Source organism: Ascaphus truei, chromosome 17, assembly GCF_040206685.1.
Source record: "Ascaphus truei isolate aAscTru1 chromosome 17, aAscTru1.hap1, whole genome shotgun sequence".
In the NCBI taxonomy this organism is placed as follows: domain Eukaryota; kingdom Metazoa; phylum Chordata; class Amphibia; order Anura; family Ascaphidae; genus Ascaphus; species Ascaphus truei.
The window spans coordinates 17,826,331-17,844,849 of NC_134499.1; the positions used below are offsets into that span (position 1 = coordinate 17,826,331).

Consider the following 18,519-nt stretch of genomic DNA (forward strand, 5'->3'; position numbering starts at 1 on the left):
GTGGGCACTATTCAAAGGTTACTTAACCTGTGTATATATATCATCATATACTTAAATAAAACCAGAGGTTACTTGGATATCTCTACAGACTGTCAGAAGATCAGCTGAATATTATGAGTGTGAGATACTCCGAATTCTCAACTGTTTTATGAAAACTCACAAAGTGTGAGTTTTTTACTTATTGTTATTATATTATTTTGTATTAAAACTGTGTTACACTATTTGTACGTTTTTTACCTTCCTTTATATATGCAACGCTACGTATGAGATAATATCTGGCTGTGGAATACGTGCTGTTGGACGCTCCAGACTGTCGATACTGTTCCAGATCCCAGAGTGGATACAAGGCTTGAATTAATTACAACATTGTGAGTGCATATCGTACCAATTAGGGGCCAAATTGTTAGAACATACTACCCTATGTTTTCTTTTCTTGTCTCCACTTGCGCCTAGGTCAATCTTTTGGAATATATATATATATATATATATATATATATATATATATATATATACAGTGCTCGACAAACCCGGTCGCCAACTCGCCAGCTGCGATCGGAAATTGGCTCGTGGCCAGTAACATTTCCCCTGCTCTGCAAAAAAAAAAAAAAAATCCGCTGCTCGGAAAAAAAAAAAAATCCCCTGCTCGGAAAAAATAAATAAAAAAATTCCTCTAGCTGATTGGCTGTGACGCGGGATGGAGCTGCCAGGACTTAAAACTGCCCTTCCTTCTCTGCACGGGGGAGAGGTGTGTGCGTGCGTCTGCTCCTCCTCCTCCTTTATACTGAATATCCTCCTGTATAATTGTGTCAGCTCCTGCACTGATCCGGTCATAGAGGATTTTGGACAGATGTGGAGGTGGGTGGAATGAAATGCAATTTAAATACACTGTTTCTCCTTCCCCCACTGCTCCCGCTGCCCGCGCGGGCTGGAAGGTAATGGCGCGGGTGTTTCTCCTTCCCCCACTGCTCCCGCTGCCCGCGCGGGCTGGAAGGTAATGGCGCGGGTGTTTCTCCTTCCCCCACTGCTCCCGCTGCCCGCGCGGGCTGGAAGGTAACTGCGCGGGTGTTTCTCCTTCCCCCACTGCTCCCGCTGCCCGCGCGGTCTGGAAGGTAATGGCGCTGGTGATTTTCCTTCCCCCACTGCTCCCGCTGCCCACGCGGGTCGGGAGGTAGTAGTGCGTGTGTTTCTCCTCCCCGCTCCTGCTGCCCACGCGGGTCGGGAGATACTGTAGTTGCGGGGGTGTTTCTCCCCTCCCTCCTGTGTGTGTTCCCCCCCTCCTGTGTGTGTCCCCCCCCTGTGTGTGTGTGAGAACGTGTATATGCAGGACACCAGAGGTACCCCCCCAGTTTGTCACCCCCCCACCCAGTCACCCATCCCACCAGTCACCCATCCCACCAGTCACCCATCCCACCAGTCACACAGTCACCCATCCCACCAGTCAACCAGTCACCCATCCCACCAGTCACCCAGTCATTAATCCCACCCAGTCACCCAGTCAGTAATCCCACCCAGTCACCAATCCCACCCAGTCAGTAACTCCCCCCACAGTCACCCATCCCACCCCCCACCCAGTCAGTAATCCCACCCCTCACCCCCCCACCCAGTCACCCAGTCAGTAATCCCACCCAGTCACCCAGTCAGTAATCCCACCCAGTCACCCAGTCAGTAATCCCACCCAGTCACCCAGTCAGTAATCCTACCCCACCCAGTCACCCAGTCAGTAATCCCACCCAACACCCAGTCAGTAATCCCACCCAGTCACCCAGTCAGTAATCCCACCCAGTCACCCAGTCAGTAATCCCACCCAGTCACCCAGTCAGTAATCCCACCCCCACCCAGTCACCCAGTCAGTAATCCCACCCCCACCCAGTCACCCAGTCAGTAATCCCACCCAGTCACCCAGTCAGTAATCCCACCCAGTCAGTAATGTCACCCAGTCAGTAATCCCACCCAGTCAGTAATGTCACCCAGTCAGTAATCCCACCCAGTCACCCAGTCAGTAATCCCACCCAGTCACCCAGTCAGTAATCCCACCCAGTCACCCAGTCAGTAATACCACCCAGTCAGTAATACCACCCAGTCACCCAGTCAGTAATCCCACCCAGTCACCCAGTCAGTAATCCCACCCCCACCCAGTCACCCAGTCAGTAATCCCACCCCCACCCAGTCACCCAGTCAGTAATCCCACCCAGTCACCCAGTCAGTAATCCCACCCAGTCAGTAATGTCACCCAGTCAGTAATCCCACCCAGTCAGTAATGTCACCCAGTCAGTAATCCCACCCAGTCACCCAGTCAGTAATCCCACCCAGTCACCCAGTCAGTAATCCCACCCAGTCACCCAGTCAGTAATACCACCCAGTCAGTAATACCACCCAGTCACCCAGTCAGTAATACCACCCAGTCAGTAATACCACCCAGTCACCCAGTCAGTAATACCACCCAGTCAGTAATACCACCCAGTCACCCAGTCAGTAATCCCACACAGTCAGTAAAACCACCCAGTCACCCAGTCAGTAATCCCACCAAGTCACACAGTCAGTAATCCCACCCAATCAGTAATCCCAAGCAGTCACACAGTCAGTAATACCACCCAGTCACACAGTCAGTAATACCACCCAGTCACACAGTCAGTAATACCACCCAGTCACACAGTCAGTAATACCACCCAGTCACACAGTCAGTAATACCACCCAGTCACACAGTCAGTAATACCACCCAGTCACACAGTCAGTAATACCACCCAGTCACACAGTCAGTAATACCACCCAGTCACACAGTCAGTAATACCACCCAGTCACACAGTCAGTAATACCACCCAGTCACACAGTCAGTAATACCACCCAGTCACACAGTCCGTAATACCACCCAGTCACACAGTCCGTAATACCACCCAGTCACACAGTCCGTAATACCACCCAGTCACACAGTCCGTAATACCACCCAGTCACACAGTCCGTAATACCACCCAGTCACACAGTCCGTAATACCACCCCGCAGTCAGTCACCTCCACGTCAATCAATCACCCCCTCTCTGTCTCTCTCCTTCTCCCTCCCCCTCTCTGTCTCTCCCCCTCTCTGTCTCTCCCCCTCTCTGTCTCTCCCCCTCTCCGTCTCTCCCCCTCTCCGTCTCTCCCCCTCTCCGTCTCTCCCCCTCTCCGTCTCTCCCCCTCTCCCCCTCTCCGTCTCTCCCCCTCTCCCCCTCTCCGTCTCTCCCCCTCTCCCCCTCTCCCCCTCTCCCCCTCTCCCCCTCTCCCCCTCTCCCCCTCTCCCCCTCTCCGTCTCTCCCCCTCTCCGTCTCTCCCCCTCTCCGTCTCTCCCCCTCTCCGTCTCTCCCCCTCTCCGTCTCTCCCCCTCTCTGCCAGTGTCTCTCTCCCTGTCTGTCTCTCTCCCTCTCTGTCTGTGTCTCTCTCCCTCTCTGCCTGTGTCTATCTCCCTCTCTGCCTGTGTCTATCTCCCTCTCTGCCTGTGTCTATCTCCCTCTCTGCCTGTGTCTATCTCCCTCTCTGCCTGTGTCTATCTCCCTCTGTCTCTCTCCCTCTCTCCCTCCCTGTCCCTCTCTCTCCCTCCCTGTCCCTCTCTCTCCCTCCCTGTCCCTCTGTCTCTGTTCCTCTGTGTCTCTCTGTCCCTCTCTCTCTGTCCCTCTCTCTCTGTCCCTCTCCCTCTCTCCCTCTCTCCCTCTCTCCCTCTCTCCCTCTCTCCCAGACTCTGGATCTGGATATATTATTTACCTTATACTGCTTTCTTCCAGATCTGATTCAAGTGTCACACGGAAGACATCGGAATCCCCCCTAACCCAGAAAACAGGTAGGGAACACATCCCCTCCAATGTATAACATTGCGGGAATGAGGGTACCTGGACATTTAGGGACTGCGGATCAGGTAAGATCCCAGGCAGGATTGCTGCTTTAGATATTGTGAAGATGGGGCATCCAGACACTGGTTAATGGGTGCAGGAAACTAGTCACACACACACGTAACAAGGACTAATTGTAGTAAAGTATAAATTTACTACAATAAATATAAACTTATGTCAAAAACGAATGTTGTTCTTACTAGAAATTTATTACATTTCTTTTTTTTTTTAAACGGGGTTGGGGCGTGGCTATGGGCGGGACTGGGGGCGAGTAGATTTTTTGGTTTGGCGAGTAGATTTTTGGGTGATTTGTCAAGCAATATATATATATATATATATATATATATATATATATATATATATATATATATATATATATATATATATATATATATATATAATCAGAAAACACAAAGTATACCGCATCAACACAATTCGTAACTGTTGCCCAAAAACTGTCCCAAGTATATGATGGAATATCAATAGACAGTGGTGCTCAAGGATAATAAATGTATAGCACAACAAAAAAGTATCCTTATAATGAAGCACACGGGCATACCATGAATATGATTATAAATGCAAAATTTATTAATATAGAGATAAAAACAGGGGGAGAGACATATAAAAGCGGAGGGGGACTAACAACTGACAATACATATATACCATGAGAACAAAGGCACATAAATTGGTCAAGAGAATCACCAATGGCTGATATAATAAACAGCCAAAAAGTATTGGAACACAAGAGTTGGTGGTTCTGTAAGAGGCACTAATCTGTGTAGTGACACAAACTGCAGACCTGTGCACTATGATTAGAGATATGCAAGTAGTACAACCATACATTCAAATAAAGACAATGTTGCCTAAGATAATGTCAGGGAATCTAGGATAAGAGCATGTATCACAATGATATTGAATAATGATACATCACCAAAATCTGTGTAATTGATGTGACCAAAATAAAAGTTGCAAAGGCCTCCTATACTGGAAAAAGTCAGGGGTCACCCTCCACAGACTCCCACTCCATCGCGTTTCGACAAACGGTCTTCTTCGGGGAGTGGAGTTGTGGAGACTGAGCCTAGAATTTATAGTGGAGTCAGTGAGTGTGGAAGTCAAAATTCGCGCCAAAATTCACAAAAAAAACCAGCTGGTAGACATACGAATAATGAAAGGGGGAGTGATTGCTATGATGCAAGTGACGTCACGACGTATGACGTCACCGTGCATGACCGTCATGACGTCAGTGACCTCCGTGGTATCGATCGGCAGCTTCTAATCACTGCCGTCAGTAGACTATGCCACAAGAGGGGGCGTGAATAGAGAAAGTCACAACACTCCCTACAGTCAAACTCCCAGATTGAATTAAGGAAAGTTAAATGTACCCGTTCGTAAGTCCACTAACATCGCGGTATCTGACGTCATGACGCATGCAATGCATGAAAAGTAAACAAACACAGCAGGGAAAAACATATGTCTGCCGCTGCTGAGAAATCGCAGATACTTCATGACGTCAGCACATGGCGCGATGGAAGCTGGGTCAAGGTGTGTGTGTGTGTGTGTGTGTGTGTGTGTGTGTGTGTGTGTGTGTGTGTGTGTGTGTGTGTGTGTGTGTGTGTGTGTGTGTGTGTGTGTGTGTGTGTGTGTGTGTGTGTGTGTGTGTGTGTGTGTGTGTGTGTGAGATATGTATTGGTTTTTTTATATATATGTATTGGGTAGGTGTTTTTTTTGTATGCATTTGGGGGTTGGGGGGGTTGTATATATTTGTGGGGGTGGGGATTGTTTTGTATGTATTTGGGGGGGTGGGAAGTTTTTTGATATCTCGTGGGGGGAATTGTGTGAGGGGGACGGAATGAGCGAGGGTGGGGTAATTAACTTGACGGAGGGAGAGGAGAGAGGGGGTGAGTAAGGAAGAGAAGGAGTAAGGGTGAGACGCAGGGGAGAGAAATACATGCGAGGCGGGAGAGTGAGAGGGGGGAGATGGAAGGGAAATACATGGAAAGAGGGGAAAGAGGGGGCTCGTGAGGTGTGAAATGGGGGCGGCGGCACGCAATACCGCCAACACGAGGGTTGGGGCCCTGCTTAAAATGTTTGTCCTGGGCCCCACGATTTCTGTTGGCGGCCCTGCTAGAGGTTGCCAGGCTTTGTCACTGCACTGTACAGCCCTAGAGATTGTCAGGCTCTGTGTCACTGCACTGTACAGCCCTAGAGGTTGTCAGGCTCTGTGTCACTGCACTGTCCAGCCCTAGAGGTTGCCAGGTTCTGTGTCACTGCACTGTCCAGCCCTAGAGGTTGTCAGGCTCTGTGTCACTGCACTGTCCAGCCCTAGAGGTTGCCAGGCTCTGTGTCACTGCACTGTCCAGCCCTAGAGGTTGCCAGGTTCTGTGTCACTGCACTGTCCAGCCCTAGAGGTTGTCAGATTCTGTGTCACTGCACTGTCCAGCCCTAGAGGTTGCCAGGTGCTGTGTCACTGCACTATCCAGCCCTAGAGGTTGTCAGATTCTGTGTCACTGCACTGTCCAGCCCTAGAGGTTGCCAGATTCTGTGTCACTGCACTGTCCAGCCCTAGAGGTTGCCAGGTGCTGTGTCACTGCACTGTCCAGCCCTAGAGGTTGTCAGATTCTGTGTCACTGCACTGTCCAGCCCTAGAGGTTGCCAGATTCTGTGTCACTGCACTGTCCAGCCCTAGAGGTTGCCAGGTGCTGTGTCACTGCACTGTCCAGCCCTAGAGGTTGCCAGGCTTTGTCACTGCACTGTCCATTTAAAGCACCACACGTTTTATTATCAAAAAACATTTTATTAAACCATATCCAAAAAAAACTCAGACTAACATGTAAGGATAATACTGGGGGTATATATAGCATGTAATGATAATACTGGGGGTATATATAGCATGTAATGATAATACTGGGGGTATATGTAGCATGTAATGATAATACTTGGGGTATATATAGCATGTAAGGATAATACTGGGGGTATATATAGCTAAGGATAATACTGGGGGTATATATAGCATGTAATGATAATACTGGTGGTATATATAGCATGTAATGATAATACTGGGGGTATATATAGCATGTAAGGATAATACTGGGGGTATATATAGCATGTAAGGATAATACTGGGGGTATATATAGCATGTAATGATAATACTGGTGGTATATATAGCATGTAAGGATAATACTGGGGGTATATACAGCATGTAAGGATAATATAGGGGGTATATATAGCATGTAATGATAATACTGGGGGTATATATAGCATGTAATGATAATACTGGGGGTATATATAGCATGTAAGGATAATACTGGGGGTATATATAGCATGTAAGGATAATACTGGGGGTATATATAGCATGTAATGATAATACTGGGGGTATATATAGCATGTAATGATAATACAGGGGGTATATATAGCATGTAATGATAATACTTGGGGTATATATAACATGTAATGATAAAACTTGGGGTATATATAGCATGTAATGATAATACTGGGGGTATATATAGCATGTAATGATAATACTGGGGGTATATATAGCATGTAATGATAATACTTGGGGTATATATAGCATGTAAGGATAATATAGGGGGTATATATAGCATGTAAGGATAATACTGGGGGTATATATAGCATGTAATGATAATACTGGGGGTATACATAGCATGTAATGATAATACTTGGGGTATATATAGCATGTAATGATAATACTGTGGGTATATATAGCATGTAAGGATAATACTTGGGGTATATATAGCATGTAATGATAATACTTGTGGTATATATAGCATGTAATGATAATACTGGTGGTATATATAGCATGTAATGATAATACTGGGGGTATATATAGCATGTAAGGATAATATAGGGGGTATATATAGCATGTAATGATAATACTGGTGGTATATATAGCATGTAATGATAATACTGGGGGTATATATAGCATGTAATGATAATACTGGGGGTATATATAGCATGTAATGATAATACTGGGGGTATATATAGCATGTAAGGATAATACTGGGGGTATATATAGCATGCAAGGATAATACTGGGGGTATATATAGCATGTAAGGATAATACTGGGGGTATATATAGCATGTAATGATAATACTGGGGGTATATATAGCATGTAAGGATAATACTGGGGGTATATATAGCATGTAATGATAATACTGGGGGTATATATAGCATGTAATGATAATACTGGGGGTATATATAGCATGTAAGGATAATATAGGGGGTATATATAGCATGTAATGATAATACTGGGGGTATATATAGCATGTAATGATAATACTGGGAGTATATATAGCATGTAAGGATAATATAGGGGGTATATATAGCATGTAAGGATAATACTGGGGGTATATATAGCATGCAAGGATAATACTGGGGGTATATATAGCATGCAAGGATAATACTAGGGGTATATATAGCATGTTATGATAATACTGGGGGTATATATAGCATGTAATGATAATACTGGGGGTATATATAGCATGTAATTATAATACTGGGGGTATATATAGCATGTAATGATAATACTGGGGGTATATATAGCATGTAATGATAATACTGGGGGTATATATAGCATGCAAGGATAATACTGGGGGTATATATAGCATGTAAGGATAATACTGGGGGTATATATAGCATGTAAGGATAATACTGGGGGTATATATAGCATGCAAGGATAATACTGGGGGTATATATAGCATGCAATGATAATACTAGGGGTATATATAGCATGTTATGATAATACTGGGGGTATATATAGCATGTAATGATAATACTGGGGGTATATATAGCATGTAATGATAATACTGGGGGTATATATAGCATGTAAGGATAATACTGGGGGTATATATAGCATGCAAGGATAATACTGGGGGTATATATAGCATGTAAGGATAATACTGGGGGTATATATAGCATGTAATGATAATACTGGGGGTATATATAGCATGTAAGGATAATACTGGGGGTATATATAGCATGTAATGATAATACTGGGGGTATATATAGCATGTAAGGATAATACTGGGGGTATATATAGCATGTAATGATAATACTGGGGGTATATATAGCATGTAATGATAATACTGGGGGTATATATAGCATGTAATGATAATACTGGGGGTATATATAGCATGTAATGATAATACTGGGGGTATATATAGCATGTAATGATAATACTGGGGGTATATATAGCATGTAATGATAATACTGGGGGTATATATAGCATGTAATGATAATACTGGGGGTATATAACTGCATGAAATATGGGACATTAATAATCATCATGCATCTTACATAGGAGGCAGGTAGCTGTGCTGCTCCAACTCGTGGGCAGTGAAGGGTTACATTTCCTAAATGTCACGTCCAAAGTGGGGCGGACCCATTTCTAATGTCAGCCATTGGGTCACTTTGCTCCTGGTGGTCCTGACGGGTTTGCCCATTAACCCCTTGAGTGCTCCATAACATAGCTACCATACTGTATCTTGAGCTCTGGTATTCCAAGAGCCCTATAAGTCACAGGGTTTTTCACTCATTTATAGGGGACTCCTCTTCCGTTGCTATCGTCAGTGATGTGGGGATCATGTAATTGCCCCTGTGGCCCCTCCAGCACTCACAGGGTTAAACACTGTACTTCCATTAGGTCACTTTGGGACTGACCCTATAAAGGCACATGCTGGGGGACTAAACAGGGATTTTGCAGTCTTCCTTAGGCCCGTTCTATAGTGCCGGGCACGCGCGCGTAATTTTAGTTGGCTGATGTTAGTCCGCCTTTCTATAAAGGCGCCGCGCGCGCGCGCACACGGCAAGGAGAGTACAACCAGCTGACAGGGGGAAAGGAGAAAATAAATAAATCGCGCCGCTGAAAATGTAAGTGTACGAGTGTGTATGTACAACGTACTGCAAAAATTATTTCAGGTTTTATTTATTTTAAAAAACACACACACACACACACACACACACGCGCACAGTATATACACAAAACGTGTGCGGCACGCGCCTTCGCACAAGGCCGCACACACTATATAACAGCCCTTAGACGTCCACGGGGAATTCGCGGGGTTGGCGTTTGGTGGCAAAGTAAGCGAGGGTCATTCCAAAGGAAAGCATAAGGAGGAAGCCCGAGCCTGCAACGTGGAAGAGAGAGGGAAAAACCATCAGAAACACTGACCAGAGGGGAGCTATGGGACGAGGAGTCTGTCCCCTCCAAAGCAGAGTGACACAGAAAAGGCACGTATGAGGCCTGGAGTCTGTTAGAACAGGGTGATAACGGTGACAGACTGAGGGGACATTACCTATTTCCACCCACCACTGCCACATCAGAGGGAACTTCCCGGTCACTGCAGGGAGAAAGAGAGCGGCATTGATCGGCAGTCTGGTGGTATATACAAGCACTACTTAGCGATATGATAGCATGCACTGTGATATAACAACAGGGGGAGCAATATGTTCACACAAAGAGCGGAGTTCTCATGCAGCAACTGCTGCTGTTTAACCACTGCACACATTCACTAAGTGGCACACACAGATGAACACACTGATACAGAGTAACACTGATCTACATATTAACACAGATACAAATACACGTCTAGAAACACTGATATACACAGACACACCTCTATACACACTGATATACACATTAACACAATGATACACACAGATACAGACATTTAGGGGCTTATTCATTAAACTTCGATAAAATCAGCGCATTGCAGAGCGACTTTACATTGTTTTACCGCACACTAAAACATGTGTGAAAATGGTATTGGCTAAGAAAAAACACAATTTTTATAAAGTGTGGTCAAAAAATGCACGATCGCACCGCTTGTTTATGGGGGCTCTAAGTCCTATCGCACTGAATCTGTTTGTTTAAACTGCAGCCTGGAAGAGCTGCACGCAGACGCTGCGTCTCCGTGCACGGCCCTTACAGGCGATCGTGCAGTTTAAATATTCATTTTAATACTAGTGTGCGGAAGCAGAGGGTCTCCTGAGCTGAACCACATTGATTTCAGCCCTGGGGACCCCCTGCTTCCCGAGATACAGGCCCCGGTGGTATGTGGTGCCAGTATCCCCTCCATTTTTAAATCCTCCACGTCACACGTGACTTATACTGCAGGAGATACCGGCACCCCATACCGGGGCCTTTATCTCAAAGTAGGGGTCCGTGAGGCTGAGGTCAATGCGGTTCAGCTCAGGAGACCCCATAATCCAGTACACCATTAGTAAAATTCACATTCAAGCAACTTCATTACCTTACTTAGAGGCTACCCGCTAAAGGCAATGAAGGGGTTAAGGCACAGTAGCTAGTTTATTGGGGGCAGAAGGGGGTACTTGGCCCAAGGTGGGTGGTTAGGTCTACCGGGAAGGTTGCGGGAGGAGTTAACCCCATTAATTACCATAGCGTGGTAACTGCTGTGGTAATGAAGGGGTTAACCCCTCCCGCTACGCCCCCTGTAGGCCTAACCACCAACCCTGGGCCAAGTATCCCCTTCACCCAATCCCTCTACCCCCAATAAACATTAAAATACTAACTACCTATAATAAACAACCCACGAACTCACCCCCTGTACTACTAAATAAAACACATTGCATTAAAAAAAAATAGAAATGCCAATAAATCAATTGATTGGCACAGTGGTACACCTAGCCCATATAATATGGGCATGCTTTGCCACTATGGCAGCCAATGAGAAAAAAAAAAAATCAACAAAGATACAAAACAATTAAATAAAACCAAGAACCACAAATACACTACATAACAATAAAATAAAAACAAACATTTGCAAAAAATATACTGTATATTGCTTGTCACTGCATATCTATACCCTTAAAGGGGCATATTTAAACACACTGGCAACCTAAAAAATAAAAACAATTAAAAACACTGATCTACACACAGACACCCTGATATACACACTAACACACAGACACACTGATATACAGGTAGTCCTCAGTTATCCGACACAATGCGTTACTCAAAAAGGCGTTGGATAGCGAAACGTCTTAAAGCGAAACACTTTTTCCCATAGGAACACTGTTTAAATGAAAGGTTCCGTTCCTGAAGGCATTTTTAACACTAAAATACACCAAATATTTTACGCAGGCACTAAGATATGCTGCACGCACAAATTATATAGTGTATACTGTATATAATGTAATATATATAATATAGCATAATATATAAGAATATATTATATAGTATAATATTATATATATATATATATATATATATATATATATATATATACACATAAACAACTTTGAAAAGCGTCGTAAGAGCGTTGGATAAGCCGTTTTGGTGTTGTAAAAATGAATATAGGTATGCATTGCATAGCGTTGGATAAGCCATTCGTTGTAAAATGAAGCGTTGTAAAACGAGGACTGCCTGTACACACTAACACACAGACACACTGATATACACACTAACACACAGACACACTGATATACACATTAACACACAGACACACTGATATACACACTAACACACAGACACACTGATTTACACACTAACACACAGACACACTGATTTACACACATACACACAGACACACTGATATACACACTAACACACAGACACACTGATATACACACTAACACACAGACACACTGATTTACACACATACACTGATATGCACAGACACGCTGATATAAGCTTTCCACAATACATGGGCTAGGCCCCCTATAACGGTCACTCACCTATGCAGCACATACACATGTGTACGAAGGTGACGGTAGCTGCGTAATCCCAAACTCTGATGCGTACAACTGGGACAAATAGGAGCCCGCTAATAAGAAAAGAAATTTCTAGGGACAGCAGGGCAACTGAGGGAGAATAGAGAAAAGGTTAATGGGGTCACCATCTCAGATCCGGAAACAAAGACAACTGTTTCTAAACATCTACACTGCGTCACTGTTATTCGGTCACTTTAATCCCACGTGGGGCAGACCCTCAGTCTAACCCATTATACACGTCACTGTCATTAGGTCACTTTGGGACTGGCCCTTTAACCCATTATACACGTCACTGTCATTAGGTCACTTTGGGACGGGCCCTCTAGCCTATTATACACGTCACTGTCATTAGGTCACTTTGGGACGGGCCCTCTAGCCTATTATACACATCACTGTCATTAGGTCACTTTGGGACCGGCCCTTTAACCCATTATACATGTCACTGTCATGAGGTCACTTTGGGACTGGCCTTTTAACACATTATACACGTCACTGTCATTAGGTCACTTTGGGACGGGCCCTTTAACCCATTATACACGTCACTGTCATGACACCTGTGGTGTCCCGTAAGGCTCTGTTCTGGGGCCCCTACTCTTCTCAGTGTTCATTTATGATCTTCCCACAGCTTGTAAGGGAACCTCAATACACATGTATGCAGATGACACAATCCTATATGCACACAGCCATAGCCTCTCTGACCTTCAACACATACTTCAGTCTGACTTTTTGAGACTCGAAAACTGGATTTCCCAAAACAAACTGTTTTTAAACACTGACAAGACAGTAACAATGGTATTTGGGACCAAGACTACATTTTTAAAGCTTCCAGCAACTGAGCTCCAGATTAGAACCAACGCTAACACCACCCTAACCCCTGTCATTAGTTTTAAATACCTGGGCTTATGGTTTGACTCCCACTTAACATTCGGAATACACATTGATACCCTGACAACCAAGACCTATGCCAAACTAGGGGTACTTTACAGGAACAAATCCTCCCTAAGTCTCCTGGTCAGAAAGCGTATCGCACAGCAGATGCTAATGCCAATTATTGACTATGGAGACATAGTATATGGCACGGCACCTCAAACCCACCTTAGCAAACTTGACACCCTCTACAATTCAACTTGTCGTTTTGTTCTCCAATGCAACTATAACACACATCACTGCGAAATGCTCAAAGAACTAGATTGGTCATCACTAGAGTCTAGGCGCAATGTTCACCTTTCCTGTCTTGCCTTTAAATTCTTTATGGGCAAGCTACCCAGCTATCTGAACAAGCTCCTCACCCCTACCACATGCAGCACCTATCACCTGAGATCAGACTCCAAAAGACTGTTCATGATCCCAAGGCTCAACAAAGTATCCGGCCGTTCTTCCTTCTCTTATCGTGCACCCCAAAACTGGAACAACCTACCAGAGACTCTCACATCCACCACCAGTTTAAGTTCTTTCAAATCTAAGGCTGTCTCACATTTTAACCTGGTCTGTAACTGTTTGATTCGCCCATAATACAAATTATCTTTAACTGTGCATGCAATGTCTTGTATATAATGTATACCCTGCTCATTATGTAACTGTATTTGTAAACATGTATTATTTGTCTTAACTCTGTGCCCAGGACATACTTGAAAACGAGAGGTAACTCTCAATGTATTACTTCCTGGTAAAATATTTTATAAATAAATGAGGTCACTTTGGGACGGGCCCTCTAACCCATTATACACGTCACTGTCATGAGGTCACTTTGCTTTTTCTTCCCCTCTACTAACACTGCATCCTGTACTCACCTCACTACTTCAAACCCTAAAGAGTAAGTGGATCGCAGGGTAGAAAGGGGGCTGTGAACTCACCCAGATACTCAGTACTCTCAAAGGATGGTACGATTGTATGGTCAAATGGGATCTTCCAGTCAAAAACTTCCACCCTGAGGATAGAGAGGGACAGCCATGTGACAAAGTGACGCTGACACCAGTGGGACAGGCAGTAACTGAGAGGCAGGGGGACGACCACAGACAGCGGAAATGGGAAAGATCAGTGGGAGGTGACACGTCTGACCCTAACTTGGTGATAAGGTGTGACATGAACACGTTAAGGACATGATGGCGTGTATAGGAACACGGAGTGAGCGTGTCAGCAGGGCTGGGTGGTTGTGGGGTTCCCTTCTTACCTCAGTGCTCCGGTGCACACGCTGGCCGTCATGTAAAACACGGAGTAGAAGATGAGCAGACACAGGGGGATATGTAGGTGCGCAGTCTGCAGAGAGACAGACCCATTAAACACGGCACTATCACTATGTACATCACCTTGCACCCACGTATGGCCGACCCTTTAACCCCTTAAACATGTCCCTGTCTTAGGTCACTTTGCTCTTATATGTGACTGACCCTTTAAACCACAAGACGATATGTGACTTGTCAGATGCTACTTTGACAATCTCCACCAAAATACAACAAACCCAGCTAACTTCTGGAAGGTTATCAACAATATATTCCAGCCTCCTAACCACCAACAACCAAGTAATATCACTAAGGGGGATATTACTCTGACAAACCCTACTGACATTGCAAATGCATTCAATGATTACTTTGTGGGGTGTGCCACTAACTTATTAGCAAAACGCAGCCCAAACCACAAACCTGAATCTCATCCTGGGAGTACCCATATAGTCCAACCCCCTCCCAACACTGCCCACAATTTTCAATTTGGCCCAGTATCCGAAGAGGAGATTATACAAGCGCTCCTCAAACTAAAACTAAGCAGCCAATGCGGACCTGACTTACTACAATCTAGGTTCCTAAGTCTTGGTGCCCCAGCCATTGCCAAACCAATTGCTTCCATAGTCAACTCTATTCTGTCTGCAGGCCATATCCCTAAGACCTGGAAAACTGCCAGAGTTGTCCAAATCTTCAAAAGTGGGGACAAAAACACTGTCTCAAACTATAGGCCAATCTCACTTCTCCCAAATCTATCCAAAGTCATGGAAAAATGTGTCCACTCCCAATTAAGCGATTTCTATACCAAGACAAATTTCCCTAGCCAATTCCAATCTGGGTTTCGTCCCAAACACTCCACCGTAACTACCCTGCTAAAAGTTTGCAATGAAATCCAGTGTGGAATGGAACGGGGACAACTCACTGGTGCAGTATTCCTAGATTTTGCAAAGTCTTTTGACACAGTTGATCATGCTATCCTGCTTAAGAAACTCCAGAGCTCTGGAATAGGGAAGCATGCTTTAAACTGGTTTCAGTCCTACCTATCAGGAAGATCCCAACATGTGTCCATCTCAGGCTCTAACTCCAACCCCCTGGATATCACCTGTGGTGTCCCACAAGGCTCTGTTCTGGGGCCCCTACTCTTCTCAGTGTTCATTAATGATCTTCCCACAGATTGTAAGGAAGCCTCAATACACATGTATGCAGACGACACAAACCTATATGCACACAGCCATAGCCTCTCTGACCTTCAACACATACTTCAGTCTGACTTTTTGAGACTCGAAAACTGGATTTCTCAAAACAAACTGTTTTTAAACACTGACAAGACTGTAACAATGGTATTTGGGACCAAGACTAAATTTTTAAAGCTTCCAGTGACTGAACTCCTGATTAGAACCAACGCTAACACCACCCTAACCCCTGTCACTAGTTTTAAATACCTGGGCTTATGGTTTGACTCCCACTTAACATTCGGGATGCATATTGATACCCTGACAACCAAGACCTATTCCAAACTAGGGGTACTTTACTAGAACAAATCCTCCCTAAGTCTCCTGGTCAGAAAGCGTATCGCACAGCAGATGCTAATGCCAATTATTGACTATGGAGACATAGTATATGGCTCGGCACCTCAAACCCACCTTAGTAAACTTGACACTCTCTACAATTCAATTTGTCGTTTTGTTCTCCAATGCAACTACAACACACATCACTGCGATATGCACAAAGAACTAGATTGGTCATCACTAGAGTCTAGGCGCAAAGTTCACCTTTCCTGTCTTGCCTTTAAATTCTTCATGGGCAAGCTGCCCAGCTATCTGAACAAGCTCCTCACCCCTACCACTTGCAGCACTTATCACCTGAGATCAGACTCCAAAAGACTGTTCATGGTCCCAAGGATCAACAAAGTATCCGGACGTTCCTCCTTCTCCTTCCGTGCACCCCAAAACTGGAACAACCTACCGGAGACTCTCACATCCAGCACCAGTTTAAGTTCTTTCAAATCTAAGGCTGTCTCACACTTTAATCTGGTCTGTAACTGTTTCATACGCCCATAATATATATTTTCTTTAACTGTGCACGCAATGTCTTGTATATAATGTATACCCTGCTCATTATGTAACTGTATTTGTAACCATGTGTTATTTGTTTTACTCTGTGCCCAGGACATACTTGAAAACGAGAGGTAACTCTCAATGTATTACTTCCTCGTAAAATATTTTATAAATAAATAAACTTTCCATAAATTGTTTAATCCTATAAAGCAACTAATGAGCAAAACGGTTTCCCATCATTTATCCTAACCAATCTCCCCTATACATACAATGCTAATCTGGGATTCCAGCATCCATTCATTTATCCAATTAAAGTACACATAACTCCTCCCACTGCCCCATATAACCTCTCCCTATAACTCCTCCTATCTCTCCAAATAACCTCTCCCTATAACTCCTCCTATCTCCCCATATAACCTCTACCTATAACTCCTCCCACTGCCCCATATAACCTCTCCCTATATCTTCTATCTCTCCATATAACTCCTTCTATCTCCTTATAACTCCTCCTATCTCTCCGTATAACCGCGCCCTATAACTCCTCCTATCTCTCAGTATAACCGCTCCCTATAACTCCTCCTATCTCTCCGTATAACCGCTCCCTATAACTCCTCCTATCTCGCCATATAACCGCTCCCTATACCTCCTCCTATCTCTCCGTATAACCGCTCCCTATACTCCTCCTATCTCTCCGTATAACCGCTCCCTATAACTCCTCCTATCTCTCCGTATAACTGCGCCCTATAACTTCCCCTATCTTACCATTCTGCTTTTCTTCTTGAGTCTAAAACAGTCCACCATAGCGTGACCCAGAAGGATTATGGATCTTAGGAAAATCTTTCTGTGTTATTAGCTAACAAGATGTGACAGAGCTACAGAAACACCAACTGTCACCGGCAAGGCACAAGTGTTAATGGCACAGGCAGGAACCAGAACATTCACATTGTGACATCAGTCCTGATACCGTGATTCCGGGAACTTATAAAATGCAACAGAATCCTATAAGGGATACAGCAATAGGAGGAGGTATAGGGAGCGGTTATATGGCGAGATAGGAGGAGTTATAGGGAGCGGTTATATGGCGAGATAGGAGGAGTTATAGGGAGCGGTTATATGGAGAGATAGGAGGAGTTATAGGGAGGGGTTATATGGAGAGATAGGAGGAGTTATAGGGAGCGGTTATATGGCGAGATAGGAGGAGTTATAGGGAGCGGTTATATGGCGAGATAGGAGGAGTTATAGGGAGCGGTTATATGGAGAGATAGGAGGAGTTATAGGGAGGGGTTATATGGAGAGATAGGAGGAGTTATAGGGAGCGGTTATATGGAGAGATAGGAGGAGTTATAGGGAGCGGTTATATGGCGAGATAGGAGGAGTTATAGGGAGCGGTTATATGGCGAGATAGGAGGAGTTATAGGGAGCGGTTATATGGCGAGATAGGAGGAGTTATAGGAGCGGTTATATGGAGAGATAGGAGGAGTTATAGGGAGGGGTTATATGGAGAGATAGGAGGAGTTATAGGGAGCGGTTATATGGAGAGATAGGAGGAGTTATAGGGAGCGGTTATATGGAGAGATAGAAGGAGTTAGATGGAGAGATAGGATGTGTTATATGGAGAGATAGGAGGAGTTATAGCGAGTGGTT

General features: G+C 44.6%; 1 protein-coding gene across 1 annotated transcript; it reads right to left on the bottom strand.

Annotated features, from left to right (window-relative positions):
- Positions 1 to 9,120: 9,120 nt before the first annotated feature.
- Positions 9,121 to 17,758, bottom strand: LOC142468042 (putative transmembrane protein 244). Its single transcript, XM_075574114.1, has 6 exons — positions 17,638 to 17,758; positions 14,773 to 14,858; positions 14,456 to 14,529; positions 12,567 to 12,692; positions 10,166 to 10,210; positions 9,121 to 9,997 (listed from the first exon to the last, which is right to left on the bottom strand). The coding sequence occupies exons 1-6, from the start codon at positions 17,674 to 17,676 to the stop codon at positions 9,906 to 9,908; spliced, it is 462 nt and encodes a 153-aa protein (XP_075430229.1). The 5' UTR covers positions 17,677 to 17,758; the 3' UTR covers positions 9,121 to 9,905.
- Positions 17,759 to 18,519: the final 761 nt, after the last annotated feature.